The sequence below is a fragment of the Numida meleagris genome, chromosome 17 (assembly GCF_002078875.1).
Source record: "Numida meleagris isolate 19003 breed g44 Domestic line chromosome 17, NumMel1.0, whole genome shotgun sequence".
Taxonomy (NCBI): domain Eukaryota; kingdom Metazoa; phylum Chordata; class Aves; order Galliformes; family Numididae; genus Numida; species Numida meleagris.
Window position 1 is genome coordinate 10151053 of NC_034425.1, and position 13964 is coordinate 10165016.

The 13964-nt window shown below is 47.5% G+C and overlaps 1 protein-coding gene across 3 annotated transcripts in view; it reads left to right on the plus strand.

The window, feature by feature from the left end:
- TMEM104 (transmembrane protein 104) overlaps positions 1-13964 on the plus strand; it is a 42558-nt gene that overhangs the window by 16163 nt on the left and 12431 nt on the right. For all 3 annotated transcript variants that reach the window (XM_021414568.1, XM_021414567.1, XM_021414569.1), the window contains exon 9: positions 10194-10287. In XM_021414568.1, the coding sequence (XP_021270243.1) occupies positions 10194-10287 (94 nt within the window). The remainder of the gene's footprint in view (positions 1-10193; positions 10288-13964) is intronic.

Genomic DNA, 13964 nt, shown 5'->3' on the forward strand with positions numbered 1-13964 from the left:
TGTGGCAGGAGAGGAACTAGTACTGCATTAAGCATAAATATCAGTAACCCTAACTGTTTGTTACAGATGCCTCAAAAATACAGCTTTGCTTGGCTGAAAGCCTGGTCTTGGGGGCTGATTGAAGTCTCCTCATGCCTCTCAGCTCGTCAGCTTCTGAAAAAGGAGGTTGGCTGAGTGAGTTTTCTCTGAAGTAGTTGAGGAAGGATAGGAGCCAAGTCTGTTTAAAACAAATGGTGTCTGGGTGTGGGACAGGAAGGCAATTCTCAGTATTCTTATTGTGAAACTAATAAGGTTGAAATTGGCACACAGCCTTGTTAATATGGCATAAATCCCGTCTCCTTCATCCTCATCCATTCTTCTTCTGTGGGCTCATCGATAAATTCTCTCAACTGCCCACTCTTCATGCGCCTGTGACAGACAAACTAGCTGTTTCAGAGTTTCCCAAATACTTTGTGCTTCCTAACACAAGGGGGACTTCAGACAGTAACTGGTCTTGTGAGTAAGAGGCTCTTCCTGGCCTGACAGGAGGAGTGGCAGAAAGTGTAGCGTTGTGGAAGTGGAATATAAACTTGTATTGGTGACAGGAGAGATCAGCTTCTGGTGTGTGGGTATGTTTGTTTATGTTTTGTTCTTGCCTTTATTGTAACCAGTTGAATTTTGGCTAAAAGAAACATCTGGTAGAAGGCAAGTCTCCCTGTTGCTGGGGCTGGGGAGGTGAGCAGCCTTTGGTATAACAGAGGAGAAACTGCAAGATTGAAGCAACTAACTTTAAAGAATTAGCTTGTCTCTTTTCACAATAAAATCAATAGTGCAGAGGACTGAAATGTGTTTTCTGCACAGGGCTGTCTGCTCACTTTGTGGCTGCAAGGACCGTGTGAGAGGAAAGAGTGCTGCTGGGCTGCTTCCTATGTGCAGACGCTGGTTGTGTGCCTGGCCAGATGTGCTGCAGGTGCTACTGGCCGTAAGGGAAGCCCTGGTGTGACTGGGAGAGGCCACCGGTGAGCTCAGATGCACTTTGCTTCCACGTGCAGGAGGGTTCTGCACACTTCAGTGCTTGATTGGGCTTATGTGATGATGGATGGTGGGTATAAGCCTTAGTAGCAAATCCTGTAAACAAATTGGGCAAAGTAGTAGTTCTGGACGTCTGTTGGCTTTTGTGCACTTCTGCAGTTTTGAATTTGCTGAAGCTGTTTATTGCATTCAAACTACAGCCCTTGCTGCCCAGCAGAGACATTCCCAGCAAGGCTGAGAGGCCACGGTGCTTCTTCTCTAAATAAAGCTGTCCTTTGGAGTAAGCTCACTTGGGTAGCAAGGCACCAAAGCTGACGTTGTTCTCCAGGTATTGGAGCCCAGTCTCTCCTAAATGGGGCAGGTGTCAGAAGTGATATCTGTTTGTGATCGCCAGCTCTGCACAAGTTGGAAGGATTTTAAAAGGGCCTTTTAGAATTCCTGTCCTGGGCTAGACTGTTCCAGGAGGTTCACTGATCTGTCAGTTTGGGAATACTGCTGTAGAAAGTAAGTTACAAATGCTTTCCCCTATGCGGTGTTACTCTGTGCAGTGGTAGTGACAGCCTCCTAAAAACCAGGGCTGGATGAGACCTCTTAAGTCTTCAGTGCTCCCCCCAGGGAGGTTCAATACAGGCCTTTTATCAACAGCATATTTTCCAGTGTTTTGTTTGGTGCTTTAACACCAGTCTTGTCTCTAAACAGAGCTCTGACCTTGCTGCCTGCCTGACTTCATCAGCGTTTTCATCAAGTAAGGCAGCAGTCCCGATCTTTCCTCCGCTGAAATTTTCATTAATTCCTTAATATTACAGATAGAAAGTACCTAGATAGAAAGGCTACGGAACTGTGCAGTTATGCCACTCTAGATATTGCCAGAGGCAGTGGAGGGAAGAAGCTCTGAACAGAATGTTATCTCTTTAGGCTCCTAAATAAGTCTACGACTTCTTAACATCCTCCTAAATTGCACATTATGTCTGGTTGAGATCACTGACGTTCTTGTCCAAAAATGTGGATTTTTGGACTACATCAGCAAATCCCACACGTGGCTCATGCTTCTGTAAGCAGGACTATAAATACAAATAATGCAGCTGGGATTTATCTTGTAAGTTGAACTCGGTATAATACTCTCAGGCAGATCTGATCTCCGAAGCCTGTTGCACCAGCTTGGTGCGTGCTGTACAGCTCACATAAAGCAGGAGGCTGGGAGTAAGCAGACTGCCTGCTTGCCCCAGGCAACGCGGCTTTCTCTTGCTTTTGTGCTGCTGCAGAGTAGTTAAAGTGTGGGACATTTCCTTTTCCTCCAGGCAATTCCTGCCTGACAATGCACAGTGATTGGGATGATGCTATCCATGAAATTGCATCCTCCAGGCAGCTGGAGAATTCTGTGTAATTCAAGGAGAAGTTCATAGGGGGAAAAAGTCAAAAGGAAACGGAAACGTGATGGCTGAGCGACAGAGCCACCCAGCGTGCTGTGGCAGTTGGGTTAGTGGCCTTCAGGAGCAGCCCTTGCTGATCCCACCTGCCTGGTAACCCTGGCACTTCATGGCTTGACACGTTTGCAGGGCCCTGTGTGCATCCATGTCGTGCTGGTCCATGTCTCCCTGGCTCTGTGCTGCCTAACCCAGGGGCTTTTGGGGTCGATACAAATAGAGTTTGAGTTGCCAATACCCTGAAAGAAGAGGCAATGAATATGCAGGGATTTGGCGCAGTATCTGTAATAGTAATGATTATGCCCTCAGACTTCATGGGAGGGAACTCATTAATTTCTTGTACCATGCTAATAAATTGGGAATTGGGTAACCTTGAGTCACTGTCTCCCCCAGTGCCAGGGAGGAGGTGGATGCCTGTTTTGTAGCCTGTGAGAGATCACAGCAAGCTGATGGGGGGGGGGGGGGGGGGCACGGCGGGACCTGGCTGCAGCTCCACTGCTGTCCTTCCAAGTGTCACACAGCAGCCATTCGGCTCTCCTGCATCCATCCACTTTGCTGCTTCCCTCCTGCTTGTTCAGATGCAATTAGGAGATGCAGAGTAAGGGAGAGCCAGGGGTCAAGGAGGCACTGAAGTGATTACAAGATGCTGCAAATGCTGTTGCCATAAATACTGCAATGATGAAAAATTAGATGCCAGTCACCTCGGGGTTGTTGCTGGCCTCCATCTTTCTCTTTTTGTGAGAAATGATTATGGAATTGTATTTACCCCAGAGAGTGCATGCAAGCTTGCTGCTGGCTATGATCCTATGTACCCAGGTGTACCAGGGACACTGCAATCTTTGCACTGAATGACTTTGCCTAGATTTTTTTTTCAGTTTAGGAGGAAGAATAACTAGTTTTCCAGGATTTTCTTTCCAGACTGGAAAACTTAAAGCTCTTACCAAGACTGGGCCAGCTGTAGAAGCCCTGCCCTGGGTCAATGGGGAGAGAAGAGCGTCGCTGTGTACTTGGTTCCACCCAGCCAAGCAGCTTTGGAGCTGCGGATGCATTCTCGTGTCTTGCAGGAAGTCTTCCTTCTGGAGGAAGTGCTGAGAGCGCTGTCACAGGGATCACAGGAGGCAGCGCCTGGCTCACGGGGCGCTGCGACTGCGGGTGGTGAAATACCGCTTCCTTTGCTGGCAGGGACTTGTGACACAGCGTAGTTCATGGGGGATACCTGCTCCTGCCTTAGCAAGCTGGGGAGAAAGGTGAGCGAGGGCTCCTGGTGCTGGCAGTGTGCTCCATGTGAGTTATGAGTGTGAGCTGCTGCCAGGTGTCCCAGGAGCGGCACGTTAATTACTGGAGCTGCTGTGGCAGCAGATGTCTGCTGTACTCAAAGCGTAACCGGCCTTCTTTCCTTATCCGTAAATATTGCTTGTGGGATGGCTGGTGGCTGAGTCTTCCTTCCATTGTGACTTTGCTCTATGGAGGGATCTGGAAATTAAAATCCTTCTTGTGTCTCAACTTCTTTGAGCAATCCTTGTTGTGTTGTTGGATTCTTTTTGACCAACTTGATGAGCTTCATAATTGCTTATCTGCTGAAAGTGTGCTGCCAATCAGCACAGTCCCAGCTTCCAGCCTTGAGATGTTGTGGATCTTCAGCTTTATATTTCTTCAACTCTCTAAAAAAAAAAACTCCTTCCTGACCAACCAGACTCCTTTCATGTATTTATATTTGTACTGTCCGCTGCAAGGGGTAAAGCTTTACCAACGAAAGCTTGGATGGCAGCCCTCAGTGATGTGCCATCTGGCTCCTTACCTAGAGATATGAGCTCATGCAGAAATGTGGCCTTGTCGCAGGAGCAAAGGGGAGGAGAGGTGGCAGAAGGGGCAAACATGATGCTGTGCTCCAGACCTTTGACTCTTGTTGGGCTTCAGCTGAAAATTGCTGAAGCCTTGGTGTGAGTGACTGGAGCCTGCTGCTGGGTAGGGTAGTGACTGCCACAGCTTGGATTGTGTGCAGAGAGGCTTGTGGGTGGATGCAGGTAACTCGAGCGTTTAAAGTCCTCTTTTATTTCAAAGTGAAATAAGAGTGAGGAAGGCATTTCAGATTTAATGGTTCTGCCCAAAGTTGGCCCTAGAAGTTCCCCAAGGACGTGAGTAAGAACACCAATTCATAAGAAGCTACTTCTGCTGAAGACAACAGGTCTGATTCAGGCTTCCAACAAAAGATAAAACCTGTGACCTGTGTCAGTGCAGGTAAAATAGCTTTTGGGTTTTGGTGGATTTTACCTCCAGCGATGTCTCTGTGGACAGTCTGGAGGAGAGTACCTGACAGAGGAGCAGAGCCCCTAGGCTCTCCTGACATCTTGCGTGCGTAAGTACAGAGAGCAGGCTGGTTTCTCGTATTGTTCTGTCTGTCCCTTCTAGAACTCATCTGGGTCGTGGAGTAGCTCTGAGCTCAGGGACTTCTTGCAGAAGGGGTGTCAGAATTGCCACTGCTGACAGCATATATAAAATGTCTGCTTTTTCCTACCGTGTTCAAGGAGACTTGCACTGTCTGAGCGCTGAATCAAAGCAACCTTCCTCTGGGAGGTGCTCATTCAGTAGAGCTCGCATTTCCCTGTCATTATCTTGCTTTACAGGAATGTTCCGTACCCGTAGTTCTGCAGGAAGCATTCAGCTTTCCAACCAAGGTGACAAAGTCTTCCAAGGAGAGCGATCCATTTTTTTAAACCAATAATTGTTTAAATGCTCCCCGATAGAGTAAAACTATTAGCTGTACTGCTTTTGGTTAGGAGCACTGTTACTTGATGCTTAAGAAATGTAGGCGTCGCTGTCTGGAGAGGTGGAGTTGTCACTTCGTATTGATATGACAGCTTTGTGCCACTCAAATACATCAAATACATCTGTCCAAAGATTGTCAAATGCTTCTTTTACCCTGCTCTAGGAGTAGTTGCTTCTTTTAATGAGGTTGGTCTTCACTGTTGCCCTTTTCTCAGGTAAATATCCTGATTCTGCTGAACCTGTCTGAAAGTTTCCGGGTTCTGAATCAACACGAAACAGTAACTACTGATCTTGATTCACTGCTTAGCAAGCACCACGTGCAGATGCTAATCTCACAGATGAGTTTGTGGAGCCCGAGAACAAGCAAGTTCTGATGGCAGTTGTGAAAGAAGCTGGTTTTTAGTCGGTACTCTTGCAAATGTATGCAGGCCATCGTGCCTGAACTGCTGCATCTGATGCATGAGCCGGCTGAGTTTGGGGTGCTAATTGTGCTTCCTGAGCTGGGTTGGCTTTTTGTGTAAAAGCTATGTTCTGGGAAGCAGATGAAAGCTGTTGAACTATTGAGCTGCACTGGTCTGGGGTGACAGATGTACTCGTCAGGTCAGTAAAGAACCTGTTGAGTCAATGCAGCCCTCTGAATTTAGTGTAAAACACATCGGTACTGAAAGACTCATGGCATTAGCTGGCCATCACTTCGTGGTTGAGAGCTCTCTTGGCTGAGGATTCACCAGGCGGGTGTCCTATTAACGCTTGATCTTACTCTTGCCTTTTTTTTGAGATAAGCCAGTAAGCAAGGTTAGGTAACAGAGTTTTAACACAAAGCTTCAATAAAATGCATTTTTATAAATATACTTTCAAGAATATGTATTCCAGGCCATGGTAAACCCCAGCCAGCTTTCCCTGTGGCAAGAAGACTCGAGTTGCCCAGCCTGCATCTCAGTTTGAAACACTGCGAGCTGACAGGTGCGGGGGGGGCAGCTGCACTGCTGACAAAGGCAGCTCCCAGCCCTGGTGCCTGCCGTGTTCGTGTGCCTTGGCTCAGTGCAAGGAACGGCTTTTTAAGACCTTGCTAAGGGCACAAGCAGGGTGATGTACTGCTCATGGCACTGGTAGCCTGCAGGGCAGAGTGTAACTCCGGGTGACAAGCTGCTGTTCTTTTGTGCTAGTCAACTTCTAATTTTCTGGCTGGAAATGCTAGTGAAAGTGAGAAACATTTGTAGTTAATGTGCCATGCCTCCATGCTGCTTTCCAGCGTAAGGAAGAAGTAGTAAACACTTCTGCATCTGCAGTGTTCATTTGCTGTATGTGGATTCTCTGTGCCTCCTGCAACAGGCCTGGCTGCTTGTCTGGCATTTCCCATTGGGTGGAGGAGGTTGAGGAGAGATGGGGGAGTCATTTTTGACCACCAGTCCTGGGTGAAAGCACAGACAGGTTTCCCCGCAGTCTTGTGACTGTAGGCAGCACGCGATAGATCTGAGCGAGGATTCCCTTGTCTCGTTCAAGTTTGGAAATGAATTGTCCTCGTATGCCTGCATGTTCCTAACAGGAAACCACTTCACTGTAAGAAAAATCCTTTCATCAGCGCAGACTGTGCTTAGACTATGCTTCATTCTGCCTCGGGTTAAATTGCTGAAGTTCAGGAAGAGAGTGATGAACTCTTCGATGTGTAAGCTAGCTGGAGAGGTGAACTGGAAAAGTTTGGAGAGCTTTTCAATCTGGGAGCTCTGCGTACTTGACTTTTGGCAGGGCTAACCGGTGCGGCTTCTGCGTAGGCATCAAACTGTTTGAATTGTGCATCTAATGAAGCACTCCGTTAATTATATTCCTCTGGGGAAAACCTTGAGCTTAGAAAACATCAGGTTGAAAGTTTGGTATATGTCTGAGGTGCTTATTTGGGCTTACTTTTTCCTTGGGGAGAAGTTATGAAAGTAATTAACTTCCTAAGTAGGAAGAGCATTTAGGTGTCTGGCACAGCGAGGCAGAGAAATTAGATGTCCTCGCTGGAAGCATTGCAACTCTTCTCAGCCTTTCAGTGCCGGCTGTAAGTAGGCCTCCTGGCCTTGGGGTGCTTCTTAGGTTTCATGAGATCCGGTCTAATCCAGGGACTGAGCCCTTGCCCCTTGTGTCCTGGATGTAGGTGAAGAACTAGTTCCTCTTCCTGACCTGTGCTGAATCTGTACAGCGGTACACAATTTCACTTTGGAGGGATGTTAATCTTGCTGTTTAATGGCATCTCCTGCCCTGCCTTTCTCCTCTCAAACAGTTCAGTGTGTGCTGTGAGTTCCTTTCCTAAAAGTGGATGGCACAATCTCTACAGAGCGGTGCAACCTCATCTCGTTCTAAGCCTTAGCATCATTTGTATCGATCCATGGTTACCCATCTTGGCTCCCTAATAGGCGTCAAGTGGAAAAGATAATATATTTCCCTTGCACTTGAATTCATTTCTCAGTTGGTTCTTTTGGACCAGTTCCAAGATCTGGAACAGAAGATGCTGCTCATCTTCAAGGATGTGGGAAGAATCCGCCTATTCAGGCACCGTGGCTTTGTTTCTTTCCGCTCCCCTCTGCCCTGCTTTGAGTCATAGAGCATGCAGAGGAGGAGAAGTGCTGGAAGAGTTGCCCAGTGGATTTAGTTGTTCAAGACATGTTGAGCTCTGGAGGTGCTGAAGGTGACTGCTGAAAATGGAGTGGAATTCCTTATTCTTTGGTAGTTGGAGTATAGAGGAGGCCTAGGTTCTTCCAGCAGCTGACAATGCTTTTTATGCTCTTCAGCAGCTGAGCCCCAAACCTACTCTAATGCAAGTATTTCTTCAGTGCTTAGGACCCAGCTGTTAGGTGCTCAGTGATCTTGTGTTGATTATTGATATGGTTTGAGGTGCTGTTTTGCCAATTGGTTCTGGTGCCTTTTAATTTGCTGGGGACACCTGTTCCTTAATTATCACCATCCTTCCTCCATCTCTTCTGTTTCAGCTCCTTTTGATGCCTGAGCTAATAACACAATCTGAAAGGAGGCTTGGAGCAGTATGTGCATGTTGAGAGGTGGAGTTTGAGACAAATTCATCACAAACTTGAGAGTAATTTCCGGTCATAGTTGGTCTACCTGGGTTTGCTCTTGGTCCTTAAGCTGCATCTCTTCCGGCTGAAGTTTGTCCTTTGCAGTTCGTGTACTACCCCGGGACTGACTGTGGCAGTTTGTAGAGGGCAGGAGAAGATGGAAGGAATAGGGAGGTTGAGTTCCTGCTTAGAAGAAAGGAACAAGAGCTGGAAAGAGCACGGAAGGCTTGTAACAGATGTGCTCCTGAAAGTGTCACAACAGTTAAGGTTGTTCTAGCTCCTAGTCTTGTCAGACATGTCTGAATGCTGTATTGTGTGTGATTTCAGCACTTCCTCCTAGGAGCCGGAATTATTTCACTAATTGGAATTCTGTATGTGCTTTGTCTCAGTTTTTCTGCTTGCAAAAAAAAAAAACCACCACCACAAAACCTAGTGTCAATGATGGCCTCGGGTCAGAATGTCTTGACCGAGCCGCGCGGGAGACCCGAGGGTTCTTTCCTCTGGTTCCCTTCCTGGATTGACTTGAGTCGTCTGAGAATACTTGTGATGTGAGGAGTTTCCAATTTGCCTTGCAGATGTTCTCAGACAGTCTCGAGAGGTTTCTTGGGGTCGTACTTGTCTTAAAATAGCTTGGTTTCTGTTCTGTTGCTGACTCTGTCGGGGTCGACGGAGACCTGCAGGCTCTGCAGCCTGCCCTTTTGAGTCTTAGTTCTTCCCTTCTGGTGACACCTTTTGTTGGGAACTGCTTTCAGAAGTCATGAAAAAGAGTAATGTGTAAATATTAATGTTGAGTATTTGTCTCTAGAATCCCTTTCAAATTCGGAATGAAACTGCACAAGTGTGCACTGTAGCCCTCTAGATACTGCTTACGTGCTGCTTCTGGACCTGCCGTTGTATTGCCAGCTCGCAGCTGTGGCAGCTGGCAGTCCACCCATGCGTTGCAGGTAGGGCTCTCTTCTGCAGCACCCATCGTGTCTCCTGGCTGCACGTAGCTTCTCTCAGTTCACGTTCAGACCTCAGCCAAGGTCTGTTTTCCTGCAGCAAAGCTTTTTCTCCCCCTGGATGAGGCCGGGCTCTGGGTGCTGCACGGTGCTGCTCCTCCAGGTATGGGCTGACAGCGTGAATGCGTTGTGTGCTGCAGGAGGGTGCTAGAGGAAACTCGTGCAGGAAATGGCAGTCCTGATGTTCCCAGTTCTGATGGATGTGTTTTACAACCCTGCTGAAAGAGGTGCAACAGCTGGGTGCTGCGCTGCTCCCCAGTTTGGGTTGCTGGGACTTGCTAGTGTCTCAGTAGACATCCAAGGGCTGTGAAGAGATTCCTCATCAGTATCCTGAATTTCATTGGATGAAGATCTTATGACTATCGCTGTTTTTTTTTCCTCTTTGCTTTACACAGGCTTTCAGTATCCAAGTCAACAGCTTAACTGTTACATTATAAGCTTGCTGCTGTAAAACATGCAACTTAATGTAGGGAAAACCTGGTTATTCTGTTGTTCAGCCTCAGACACCTCAAAGCTAGCCATGTATGTTAATGCAAGCAGACTGGTCGCAGCTATTGCTATCCAGACCTAAGCTGAGCATGTACCTGGACAAAGAGGCCACTGTTTAATATTAAATGTTCCATAAAACTGCACTGAGAGCTTGTACTGAAACGTGTCAGTAAAGACATGCTGTAGCAGTGATAGCAGGCGGCTGAGAGCCAAGAGGATCCTATGCTCTACTTCTGCCCGAGGCATGTTCTCTGGTACCAAGCAGCCTGCTTGACCCCTTGTATTGCAGCCAACCTAGCTGTAAAATTAAGCAACAAAGAGAGCTCTGTGACAGACGGATATGTCTGGAGGTGAACTTTCAAGGCAAGCTTCCCGTTACTGACAAATTTGTCTTACTAATAACAGTTCTGTTTTTTAACCAGTGTTTTGTTTTTTTGTTGTCCTTCCAGGCAGCATTCACTCTTCTCTTGGGTCCTTTTACCTTCTTCAATGTGCAGAAGACGAAGTATCTTCAAATCGTGACGTCTCTGATGAGATGGATAGGTGAGTCTTGGCAGGCCCCCACCTCTTCACTGTAGGTGGAACCTGAGTCATGCTACTGATGCATCTTTTTGGCAAGATATGCCTGTTTGGAAGCAAGCGCTTCTCAACACAAACCCTTTGAGGAAGATTGTCCAGACCTGATATCCTCGGTGAAACAAAGGAATTTTGTTCTAGGATGAAAATTTTGATTGAAACAAAATATTCTCAGTCAGACACAGTCAGGTACGTGAAGTTTTAACTTGGTTAATGTGAGAGGTAGAAGGGATTTGGAAGAGTCCCCTGTGTCTGGGCGAAGTATGGTAACCACTAGTTACTGTTCCAGCAGCGAAGCGTGCAACAGATCTTGAACAACCTTAGTTCTGATCTGAGAATAAAAAGTACTTCTGTTAGAATTTCTGACCTTAGTTTTATCATGTTTGCTCATGTAAAAATGGCTAAACCAACATATGTTGTCCTCCAAAATCTTACTGCCAAGCACTTCTGAGTAGACAGATAATTCCCTGAAGGGAAATACGACATCAGTGTCGGCAGTGTTGTTGTCGTCCAGAGATCCAGCTGCCTTACATCTGGCTTATATGCTTACATGGACCTAAAAGGCTGAGAGGTGGGAGAGCGTTACAGAGGCTTATGTTGAGGCTTGTCTTGGTTTGCATAACCTACACAAGGTAACTGATATTGGGGGCTAACAGCTTTACAGCACCAGTAGCCTTTTGGCAGGGTAAAAGTCTGAGTCATGGGCACAAACCGTCTCAGCACACAGTTTTCTGCTTATACTGATCGCTGACCTGGGTTAGGAAGCAAAGTTGATTCTCAGGCTGTTTCCCACCACACACTCATTTGACTTCACTTCAGCTGGGGGATAATATTCCTCTTCTATGAGTTCAGAGGCCTACAGTCCTGTTTGGAAGTGGCTGGCAGTCACTGCAGCGGCATAGAGAGCCCGTTCCAGTGAATATCTGAGATGGGGTTAAGCAGTCACCACCCAGGAGGATGAGGTTGGGTCTTAAGCCCTCAAGTCTCAGATGCTGAACAGCTTGAGTTAACAAATGCTGATCTCACATGGTGTGAAAATCCCAAATGTCCATTTTTCTTCCCTTTATTGTCTGAGCACATGAAAGGTTTGAAAGCCCCTATGTCCTCCAGAGAGAGGGGTTATCTCATTAAGGGGGTATTAAAGGAAGTTTTCAAAGAAGTGTAATCTCTTCAGCACGGTGGCCTGTTTCCAATCACTCAGCCTCCTCTTTCCCGGTACAGCCATCAGTCAGACTTCATCCTGTCTCTGTGACAACCTGATGCCTGTCTGCTCTGCCACTGCGTTCCCTTTAGCTAGCTGCCTCCAGTAGGAGGATTGCTAAACCTTGGCATAAATGCAGAGCTGCCTCTTTTCTATTGCTTGGAGAGGGACAAAAGCAATGTTTAGAGAAGTGTAGGAGAAATTCATGCTTTAGCCTGATTGATTCCTGCGTCAGCATGCTGGAGAACAGCTGCCCCAGATAATGATATTTAATGACCCTGACAGCACCTCAGTGGCTACTTAGAGCAACGGATTCCGTATGTGTACAATGAGGGATAGATTTATTAGGAAAGACGATTTATCAAGCAGTCATGTGATGCAGGGAACAGAAAAGCTCTTGTTGCAGACTCTGGGATGAGTCCCATGCTGTTTAGATTTATCAAGCTGGCTTCTCCTATGTCCTCACATCACCTGCTGCATCACCACCTCCTCTAAGAGCTGGGCTGTGACTTAAACAGAGATTGGTCTTTTGTTGGCTCTCAGTGAGCTTAGATCCTAAAGAATGGCCTTGTCTGGTGCTTTGTGGTCTCTTGAACTTGTCCTGCCTGAATGCTGATGGGCCAGACGTGGATTCCTGTTCAGGCATAACCTGAGCCTTCCCTTTGACTTCCTCTGCTTGTGTTTAGCCACGTGATGCTAAAGGTGCTTCTTCAGAGCAGCCCTCTGACCAGTAGTGCTGAGTGCTGGAGCTGCCAGACGAGCTGTTTGTTTTGCTGGGTAAGAGCTGCTCCATGGGCAGTGCCTGCTGTACACCCACCCTCTTCCCCAGCCCAGTGAGAAGCCCTTGGATTTTGCAGCAGCTGATGTAAGGCTGCACTGCCTCAGGTGTACTGGCGATTAAGATGACAGTGGCTGAGAGGATAGTTCTTGGCAGCAGGGAGGGCTTGCTGTGCGTGAAGGTCATTTCTGCCTGTGTTTGTAACGGTGTCAGTGCTGCCTTTGAAAGTTGCCTTCCCTCTTTCCCCTGATCTAAGTGATAATCAAATGTCACCAGCCTCTTTCCAGAGCCTCGTGCTCACTGCAGGCAGCACACCAGCTAACAGCCTGCAGCAGTCTCTCTCTCTACACCTCATGGACAGGAAAGATTTCACTCTGAAAAAATTTGGTCTTAACCACTGGAACCTGAACTGGAAAGAAAAAAATAGGCCAGTTTGAAGACTGTGGAGCTGCAGCAGGGATCTGCCCTACATCTGGCAGTTTCTCATCCCAGGATAAGGCACTAGCCAGAACAGGCACCTCTGAAGCCTCTATAAAGAGAAGGTTGAAGGAGGAGCTTTGCAAACCCAAGTGCTCTACCACTAGAGAGCCCAGATGGACTCCTGTTGTTTGGGCCTGCTGAACACAGCTCATCTGGAAACAAGGCTGGCACAGCAAGGTTTTTCCTGTCAGAACTGATAGGAGCACAGAGGGTGGATCTGCTTCCCCAGCTGGACTGGGGCAGGCGGAGGGCTTCCAGAGGTGTGGAGCTGCTGGCAGCCTTCAGAAGAGTAACAGCTCACACGCTGGCTCCAAAACCAGCTACTGCCTCATGTAAGGTGGTTAAATTTAGTGTGGTACTCAGAGCTTGAACAGCCAACCTTCTCAGTTCTTAAAGATCTTGCTTTTCTTTGGACATGGCCAATGTGTAGTTGTTTGCCTACACCAAGCTTTCATCATGTTTCCAGCAGTAAAAGCTTTTGCCAGCCCTCCCCTTCTGCCTGAGCTGCCTTGGGGGAGACCTCAGCAATTTGAGCACAGGTGTGGGAGGAACCAGCCTGCTGTGCACAAAGGGCTGGTCAGGAAAGTCACGGCTTTAAATTCTGGTAATGATGCTTAAGGTGAAGCTTGGAATCTTAGTTAGGGACGAAACCTTGTTGGCTCACTTGGTTCTTGAGCAGAGACGCCAAGAGCACGCAGAGGGCCTAGGCTGGATGACCAAGTATGTCAGCAGTGTGAATAGTCTCCTTGCAATGGGGAAGATTCCTTCCCCAAACTGTAACTTTCTCCTTCCTCCTTTTCAGGTGCCTTCCACCTTTCAACCTTGGGAATGCGTGGAGTTGTTAGCCCAAGTCCTTTGTCAGCTCTGGAGCCTGTTCCCAGGTCTCTTGGTACAGAGGTCATCTGCGGAAGGCTGACCCAACTAAGCTGTCAGGATGTTGGTATTTTCAACTTCACTGGTTAGAATTCAGGCTTTTTTCCTTCCTGAGGGCTTAAATCTGTGGTGGTGATGAACTGCTCCCTCAAGAGACTCTATCTTGCTATTTTTTCCTCTGTCTTCCCTTCAGTCGTGGTCTAGTAGGCAGTGTTTGCTGTTTGCTTCAGGAGTTCACCCCTCAGCGAACAGAGCGGGAAGAAGTGAGCTCGGAAGGTCTCAAAGCAGCAGGGGCACAGCCCTACCTCTTTG